General features: G+C 37.4%; 1 protein-coding gene across 1 annotated transcript in view; it reads right to left on the bottom strand.

The window, feature by feature from the left end:
• Positions 1–340: 340 nt before the first annotated feature.
• Positions 341–10,083, bottom strand: part of mettl24 (methyltransferase like 24) — a 35,140-nt gene continuing 25,397 nt past the window's right edge. The window contains exons 3-5 of the mRNA XM_020919478.2: positions 9,291–9,424; positions 3,426–3,651; positions 341–655 (exon numbers count right to left, since the gene is read on the bottom strand). Of these exons, the coding sequence (XP_020775137.2) occupies positions 341–655; positions 3,426–3,651; positions 9,291–9,424 (675 nt within the window). The remainder of the gene's footprint in view (positions 656–3,425; positions 3,652–9,290; positions 9,425–10,083) is intronic.

The following is a 10,083-nucleotide window of genomic DNA, read 5'->3' as shown; positions in this document are numbered from 1 at the left end:
GATACTTCATCCACCACTGATGAAAATACAAGCTTTCCTCAGACAAATTTCCACATTTTTTCTACTTCTTTGATTCTGTGTGTGTTGTGGCTCCAGCTAACTGCACAACCAGCAGCAGTAATGTGTCTATGGAGGAAGAGAAGAGGGCCAGGGCACAGTGACATGGCAACGGTGACTATGAGCTGACCTGCAGCCAGCCACCTCCGCACCAAGCTGCTGAACTATCTGCTGAGGCAATTACTCCAGCGAGCCTCCACAAGACTGGGGTTACCTCAAGGCCAACAGAAGAACCGGGCGCTTTTTAGCATCGCACAGAAAGGCCAAGAAAAGATAACGCAATTCACGGCCACTGTGTGTTCACCCAGCTTAACGTATAGGCACTGCTTGCGTTAAAGACATTCTGGTGTAGAAATACTCGAGGTTTTGTGGGGTCGCAGTGCACGTGGAAGAGGCGGAAGTTGGCACGTTCGAGTTCTTTGAGGAGGCTGAACCAATAGCGCACAACAGAGGGCTCGTCTCCCGGGACCTCGAAGCCGGCCCAGTGCAGGTGGACCTCCAGAAGCAGCTGTCCCACCGAGGCAAGCACTCCTTCCAGGATCAAGTTCTCCAAGATTTTCCACTCTGCACTCTCCATGTCAGCCTTGAGCACATCCACCTGGAATATAAAAAGAAATGTGATGGTGCGTGTGTTAGAATAAAGTGTAGTAGCCCGAAAGCTGAAGAGAAGAGGCACGACGCTGGAGTTTATTGACCATCAGTATGGGACCAAACACCTGGAGATATAAACCCTCAAAACACTGTGATAGCATTGTCCATTCCAGTCTAGTGCAGTCCAGTCTGGATATGCTTCTTTTCTATGGAGTATTGTACTACTGATAACAATGACCTCGGTACGGTACAGAAGTGTAAATTCTGTAACAGTGCAGGTCACCATGGTTACCAGTCTCATATCAGGAGTGACTGGTGGATGGACATTGCTAGAGTAAATAATGTGTCATGCCATGTGTTTACAATTCCATTCAAAACCACTTAATCTATTCACCAAAAAGGCTCTGTTTTGTAGGCAGACTATTTTTATGGGCTTAGTGGTTCTCCAAATGAGTAAATTACTGTTTCCTCATTATAAACTGACCAAGATGATTGCATTGGTTCAGCAGGAAGATCAGATCATCTATAACTATTTTGTAATAAATATATCTAATATTAAAAAATGATACAGACCGTAGTTTCTGCACAATAACTGTGACCAGACTACAGTGATCAGTTGTAACATGCTATTTTTCTAATGTTTTTCTTTTTGTGCAACACAATCTGGTTTCCATAATGACATCTGCAGACCTTAATTAAACTAGTTCTTGTTTACATTTCTCATTCTTTTCCATGGCTGCCTTGTCCAAAGTCAATAGGCAGTCTTTTCTATGTGCAACTCATTGCCTCAATGATTATATAATATGTTTCTTCCAAATGTAAATACACACACAATCACGCTTGCTAGTTTTTCCAAACCAAAGTCTTAATTCAAACTTCCCTGTTTAATTTACCAATACCAATAATCAATACACGTACTAGTATATTCATAGGTGCAGTAAAATAAACACAGCTGGTCCGAACAAGAGCAGAGCCTATGATGCCAATGGCACAACTATTATTAAGAAATGTTCGACAAATGCATATTTCAACCTTTTCCGGTGATTCACTTTCTTTTGGACGGAAACCTTTGACAAGCGCCTGCTGCTGCTGCTCCTCTGGCACACTGTGTACTCGCATTAGAAGCTCATTACAAAGATGTGGCATTTAAAGCAGGCCGCTTCTGTTATCTACCATAACATTACGAATCCACCCACGCCAACACCTTGAACTGTGCTACTTTCTCCATTTGTCAGGCCCAATCTGAATTTTAAAGAAGAATTCTGCAGCATCAGGACATTTGGCCACCATCCATTTGGTCCATTACTCAAACTATGCAAAATGAGCTTTTCAAAAGAAAAAAGGAAATTATAAAAAAAAAAAAAGAAGAAACTCCAGGTTCTTTATTACACAAAATTCACTCTTGTGAGCTTTTAGCCATGTTAGAATATTGTGACCTCCTCAAAAACAATCTGGAGTTGTGTTTTATTTCATTTGCACATGTTTGAGTAACCCTTTATTATTAGTCTGTCTACATCTCCAAAGCTCAAAATGTTCTGTTCCATCTTGTGATGTCATGCAGTGGTTGTTTTCAAGTTAATAGCAATCTTTTACCTTTTGTTCAGCAGAGATGGGCAATTCCAGGGCTGAAATTATCCAAATAGTTCTAATGAACGTATAGGGAGTATTTCTGGTATTACCACTTGACATCACAAGGTGGAACAGAGTGTAACTCAGCCTAAATATGGAGGGTTTGTGTGTCAATGAAATAAAGCACAACTAAGGGTCTCTCTCTCTGATGAGGAAACAACATAGATCAGAAAATAGTGTAATATGGGCCTTTTAACCATACCAATATTTGATGTGATGTTGAAAGGTGGAATTACTAATCTAATATTGGTTGAATACAGATTGTAAATGGGACACGCAAAACCTAAAATAAAATGTACGGTATACGTAGATCTTTCCTCGAGGACACAAGTGGCAGGCAGAGTAAACCGTCAATAGAAGCATCCTTGGAGACATTACTTGAACAATCGTGTCCTATTCTACTTTTTGTGCATCATGTCAACACAATGGCTTAACAAGCACATAGTATATTGGTATTTCGAGAACAATGTCTTGTTATGATTGAATTATTGTTGTGCAGAATCATATCTGACCTTCATTTCCCATTCATCACTCTCCAAAACAAGCCATTCTGTTTCTCCAAATGCACATGTCTATTAGTATAAGTGCTCTTAAGGGCCTTGAGCTGTCTATAGCAGTGTAGGTGAGATTAATTGCATATGTATACTGCTATCTGTTAACACGATTCTTTAAGTATGAACAGATAACATCCAGCATGATAATGAGCAGGTAAAGTCTGAATAATGATGATTTGTGTGATTATTGAAAACCAAACCAAATTTCCAAACAGTTACTTACTTAGTAATAAACCTGCAGTGGAACAATAGACAAGCAGACTTTATATTCTATATTACGCAAAACTGACTCACATACGTGATGTTGTGTTTACAATTAGTCTGTCTACATCTTCAAAGTTTAAAATGCACTGTTCCACCTTGAGATGTCATGAAGTGGTAGTTTTTGTATGTTTTTGATTGGGAAATAACAGAACACAGCGTAATATGGGTCCTTAAAAATTTTCAAGCAAACTAGAACAAGCTTTGGCATAATAGAATAGAATAGAAAGCCTTTATTGTCATTATTAACAACATTAACAGTATAATGAAATTCAAATTCAGATAAGGATTCTGCAGATACATTATATTTGTACCTGTTGTGTGTAACCTTACTTGTCTATGGCCAAAGTCGTTGAGGATGGTGGCAAGCTTCTTGGTGTTGGCGTGCTGGTGCTGGGCTACTAACGCTGGGTTGGGGTCCCTCCAGTCCACTGATAATCGGTGGAGCCACATTTGAGCTTTCTGTAGGTGGGACTGTTTTAAACTCGGGTCGAAACAGTGGACATCACATCCAGATCTGACCAGGGACTGTTCCAGGGACCAGTCGTCTGCACCTAGACTGCAATACACATGAAGAGAGGGGAATTCGTTATACTAATATTCTTCAGAAGGAAATGGTAACAATTGTGAAAGAGGTCGTGCTGAACTTTTTGTAATGACTAATACAGGAGGAGTATGTCTTAAAAATAATACTACCATAAACTAGGTATTCGACCAACTGGATTTCAGCATTATGGATCTAGCAATAACCGAAATATCGTGATATTGTATCATCAAAGTTCTCACAATGATATCATGGACCATCACAATATATCGAATTACAAGTCTCTTTGCTTAAATTAAGAGATATGGTGTAGTAATAAAAAGAAGAGGGAACTACATCGACCATGATCCTTTGCTCCATTTCAGTGTAGACTACAAAAAGAAATAACAGTTCTAAGCAATTTTAATTCTTTGGATCAAGTCTTGTCAAGGCATTTTAAGAGGAAAAAGTAGCATATTAACAGTTTTAGCTGTTAAGCCTCACAATAAATATCGTACTGTGAGATGTATATCGTGATAATATCATACTGAGAGATTTGGATATTGTTACATCCCTAACGTGAGCAACCCCACCATATCGTGAGCTTTCCCAGAATATCGCAATAAATATTGTACTGTGAGGTTCATACCGTGACGATATCGTATTGTGAGACTTGGATATCGTTACACCCCTATTCAGCATTGAACATAACAACCCATATGAAAGAACTCGAGACTCATTCTGCTTTGAGATTAGATTGTCTTGAGAACCAAAACACCAAATTACGACATAAATACATGGTACATCATAATCCATTTTTCTGAGAAAAAATAAAAGAAAGAAAAAGAAGAAGAATCAGCGTTTGAAGTTTGAATCCTTATCATAAAAAAATCTATTTAATATGAACGTGTTTATCTCATATCTGGGGACACAGATGGGTCAAGTTTATGAAATAAAATCAAAATCTTATGTACATTTAGTACCAGACCAGTACTAAAAAAATCTGTAAATGTGCATTAGCCTGCTTCACTTGGATCTGTTAAATAGCCTAAAGCTTCCAGGCCAAAACATTGTCACCTCAGGCACAAATGATTAATTCAGAGCATATTTTCACTTTTTATCTTTTACAATCTAAATAAAATTATTTGTACCATAAAAAATACAGGTTTGTATTTATATATCAGCATATATTAATTTAACTTATCATAAAAATTGAACCAACTGTGAACCAGCAACTCTAATATAGTTACACAAAACAATTACCAATTCCTCAACCATTTTCTGTGATCTGATTTCACACAAAAGAAGCTCATAACTACACATAGCAGGAGAGTTAGCATTCTCAAATAAATCTGTGCCGTTTTCCTCATCACCCCACTGTCCCTCAGCTGATTAATTTCCAGTGTAATATTTCCAGCCCTGTCTCTTCATATCTTCATCGCGTGTCTCCACATCCCCCTGTGTCTTGTTACTGCTGTATTGTACTCTCAGGAGGACAATTCTCTCTGCACATTTTAACGCATCAGATATTTTTCAACACACAAATGGAGAAGTTAAGATTCAGACGCAGGCAGATCTTTTATAGTGCTTACAATTTTCAATATTTCGCAAATGTTTGATTGTCGTATTTCTTTTTGGCTTTGTTTCTCTGTAATTAAAAGCGTCAATTTTGCTTTAATGCATAAAGTTCTTGAAGGTGAGCTATTCCTGAGCTTCAGCTTCAGTGGATGCACCATTTTGAGAACTTTTTTGCATTATAACGATATAATTCTTTGATCTAAATTGGTAATCACTATGACAACGGTCCTAATAACCCATGGATATCATTTCTCCGAGAGACTGCAAAGACAGAGAAAGTAAATGGCGGTTTGAATGTAGGTATGCAAGGAAATCTTATCTCAAACATGAGGGTAATGTAGGGTTATTATGCAGAGATCCCTGTTGACAGCGCCATGGCAACCAGATTGAAAAACGCTTTGGAAAACTAATAACCATGGCTCATAAGCTGCTCTAATACTTCTTAAGTTAAATTGTAAAGATGGCTAACACATACAGATCTTTCTATCCTTACTGATTCTTGCTGGCTCTAATGAAGTATGACTTATTCTTGTTCACAGCAGTTTTATAATGGAAAAGGATTATAGGTCAGACGATCTCATCGAGAGCCTCAAGTCAAAGAATTGGGTGGATTAAGTGGCTATCCAAAGCCAGAATGTTATCTATTGGTTTGTTAAAAGATATTAATGAGTGGCTATAGTGACAATGAAAAATAATTGTGATACGGATATTACTCACCTGAATAATTAGAATTAAATATTAGGACTTTTCTGTGATGAATTGGAAGCAAACATTTTATGACTATGCAACACAAGATCATAAACTTCTCACTCCAGCCACAAGGGGTCAGTAAAAACACAGAGCATTTACCCCTGACCTTTTAAACTTATTTATGTTTTAGTGAAGGTCAACTCTCCCATTGAAATTGCATTTATTATTCAGGTACTTCTTTTGTAATACCACAGTTCCTAACTGACCTTGCAGATTCTGTTACAATGACATTTTTTCGCACTTTTTAATATCATGTCAGGAGTTTGAGATTTTTTTCCAGTGGAAAAGGGTAATTGATTCTAATAAAGACATTATTTTCAGCCTGAAGCCAAAAGGAATTCTCCAAAGCAATCAACAGCAAATACCTTTTTAAAAATGTTATCCAACCTTCCTTTACCTCCTTATTTTCAAAAGAAGTTACAAATAAACGCAAACTTAAACTATAGTATCTTTTTATGCATCTGTGTTGGCTTGATACATTCATTAAAAAAAAAAAAAAATTGGACAAAGGCCATTTCTCTTTCTATATGCAGCCATATGTTCTTGCTGAGCTAATAACCATCTCCTGAATCACTTCCTGAGTTATATTCAGATGATATGTATTTTTTTATAAAGCCATGACTCATGTTTACTGTATGTTCTGGCATGATATCAGAGTGACTGGAAAAAGACCCAGACCCATCAAACTTCATAATCCAAATTAGCAATGCTTATTTGTTTACTCAGTTTGAAAAGCATGCAGAAAGACTAAAAGAGCACGATAAGTTTTCTGGTGGAGGATCTGCCTCCTGTTTTTTCACATGGAGACGATATTGTTTTCAAAGCATGGCAAAAACAAATCCATCTTCTCATTGGAAACAAGCAGCTGATGCCAGTCGGCCAAGTGACAAGAAGTCAGATCTGTAGAGAGACAAGCCTGTTCACAAAAGAATGCACAGTATTTTTAGCTATAGAAAGACCTGCACTTGAAAAACTAACTAAATAAATAAATACCGTGGGATATTCCAGGCAATAACATCTCCATGGAGGCTTAGACAAACTGTATTAATCCAAAGGGAAATCATTTGGGCACTGTAGCTCACATATCAAAATAAATATAATAACAGACAAAAATATAAATGGTAGTAATAAATTCAAAGTAAGTAGCAAAAATAGCAAGAGACTGGTGTCAATCAGGCATAATTATATAAATGTATATGTACACGTAAAAATAAAATATAGAAATATAGTAATTCTAATATATCTCAGTTATATTCAAGAGGTCGTAAGGAGAAACAGTGCAAACAGTGCAAAGATGAAAAGCAGAAAAGTTACAGAGCACCATTAAAATGTATATTATATGACATGGATAAACCAATGACTACAAAAAGCAAGAATGAAAACTATTAATTGAACAGTTCTATGCGTTTCTATTGCACTAATGCAGTACATCAAGTGTATTTGTGTCTGTATATTTTTGCAGCATTCAGAGGTGTTTGCAAATGCGCTAATCCTATTCGTGGCATCTGCTCTGTGACGCCTCGGGTGACAATTCTAATCACAATGGTAGCGATGCTTCATTATCAGCTGGTTCCTAAAGTGTTGGCTGTGTTACAGAGAAAGTGTCTCAATATGCTGTTAGCTTTGATACTTGGACCAACTGGACAACTCTGTGTCAGTTACTTGGACCGGCATGCCACCCGTATCTCATTCCCTCAGACCACCTGCAAGACAATTGAGCTGGGCGGCTTAATAATAATCTGATGAAAGATAGCACAGGTGCACTGGATGGTAGCAGGGGTAGATGTTGTTGCCATGGGCGATGTACGGGGTCAAGGGTCAAATAAAGGATATCATATAAGCACTGGTGGTATGATAAGAAGTTTCTCATGCAGACCAACTACAGTAGCATGTGTTAAAAGTGAATAGTTAAAATATTAAAGGTCCTAACTTGCACAAAATTGATTTTCGTGAGCTTTAAACCATGTTGTTACCTTTTCAAAACATCTCCTGAGTTGTGTTTCATTCACAATAATCCAGGCTTGTTAGTTTGTCTACATTTCCAAAGGTAAAAATCCTTTGTTCCACTTTGTGATATTATATAAAGGTAGTTTTGTTCAGTAGAGGCTGCCTGGAAATCCAGAAGGATATCTCTCTGTATTTGAAATGCAGATTTTTCCAGGCAAGTGTAGAAGTATTTCCAGGGTTGAAATCATTTAAAGTGAGAGAAGAATTCATCCTAAATTTGCAAGGTGTTTTGTGTTAAACCATACACTGTATATATAAATGGACATTGCTAACGAGCCACATTCCAAATAGGAAGTTTACATGAGGCTCTTTTGGCTCCTTCTGACCCTGGTTCCCATTGATTTACACTGGAATATTGTGGCCCCTCTCACTGTGACTGCTGCTGTGACTGTGAGCCGTGTGATTTTCATCTTTATCCTGTGTTTTTTCCACTATTTTGCCAGTTTAAAAAATTTCTATAACCATTATCATCACGAGCTTCATTTGAGTCGTTCTGAGCACTATGGGTGACGTCACACTCGCTAAATCCATTTTTTTATACAGTCTATGTGTTAAACTTGTATGAATGAAACAAAACACAACTTCAGGTATTATTTGATGAGGAAACAACATTAGAACATAGATAATAAAATAGAATAATATAGACCGTTTAAATGTTACTAAAGTACAGCGAAGTGGTTTTCTAACAATTATTAAAATATGTAAATTCTGCAATCATTTGTTTCTGAACACAATAAGGAAAAAGGTTAAACTAACTCCCACTTCCTGGTCATGCTGGATTTAATGCATGGTATGTATTGATTTTCTGTAGTGCTATTGAACCTTTATAATTTATTTAAATAAATAAATAATAAAAGTTCAATGCCATGAACTGTTTTGTGTAACCTCAAACAGTGAATAATATCATGCAGCTACAAAGCACTAGGTCATTTGAACAAAGCACACTTCAGTGTTTATGTAATCTGTTTAGTGTTGCTAAGGGTTGCTAAATCGGACATGACCTTTGATGAGGTGATCTATGCACGTGCACAAAGGAGTATAGAGTTACACCTGCATAGATAGACTCTTTAAGTTATTTTGTTTTGGGCTTTGGACAGGCAGGTTTGGGATGTTCAATACTGCCGTGTTTACTATCTCCAAGGCCTATATAAATATTGCACAAAGTAAGAAAAAGAGCTGCTCTCCACTTGTATTTCATTGTGTAAGAGTTCATTCAGAGTTCAACTGTTGGGTACAAACCCTCCTCACACCCTTCACACTTCTCAAGTTACTGTAGTCATAGAAAGTTCTTGATTATAGCGCTATTGTAAGAGCAGTTGTTTGACTTTTATAGTACTTACCCAAAAGAGTAGACCCTGCAGTGTTTTCCCTTGATGCTGTGGGTGAGGCTGTACTGTGGGTCCAAGCACACTGCCCAGGCTCCTTTGGCATCCCTAAGCATCGCACCATCAGCTCCCTCCGAGAGACAGGGCACCTTCACATCAAAACATAAGACAGTTTGAGACTGTTTGGATAACTTCTGTTTTTTGGTTGTATGACCCATATAATTTTGGTTGTGTGAAATGTTGGTGTTTAGATAGCAAAATAAAGGTGCATTGTAAGGAAAATAACAGCATAATTTTCATGGAGCTATATCACAATTTTTATTTAACTACAATTCATGTAAAAAAGTATTAAAAGTGCACTGCGTAACATTTCTAGTGGATGGCCCGCCACCTACTCATCTGGAAATATTGCTTTGTCTCGAATCTTCAGTATAGATCAAACTTATCAGCACCACGGTACATTACAGTTCAGATCTGTGGAGAGTCGCTACTATTCTCAGAATCACAGAATTACTGTATTATTGAGTAACAGAAAAACCCATAATGAATAAATGTTAGATGGATATGTTTAATGTCGTACTAAAGAACATTCCAGGTAAAGCAATACCATCTCCAAGGAGACAAGTAGTTAGTGAACTCTCCACCAGAAACAGTGCACCTTTAAAGTATAAGATAAATGAAGTAATCTACTTGTTCTGAAAGGTTGCTCTTCACTGTGATTGGTTAAATCCTGTCAATCACTCAGAGCTTTAGAGAGGCTAAAGACGGGGGAGTGGGTGGGAAAAATGTCTGTGTTTGAGCAGACAGC

The sequence above is a fragment of the Boleophthalmus pectinirostris genome, unplaced genomic scaffold, assembly GCF_026225935.1.
Source record: "Boleophthalmus pectinirostris isolate CB_2022bp ecotype Guang Dong unplaced genomic scaffold, ASM2622593v1 HiC_scaffold_13, whole genome shotgun sequence".
Lineage (NCBI taxonomy): Eukaryota > Metazoa > Chordata > Actinopteri > Gobiiformes > Gobiidae > Boleophthalmus > Boleophthalmus pectinirostris.
The sequence above is the reverse complement of the archived record's forward strand: the minus strand, read 5'-3'. Positions and strand labels throughout refer to the sequence as shown.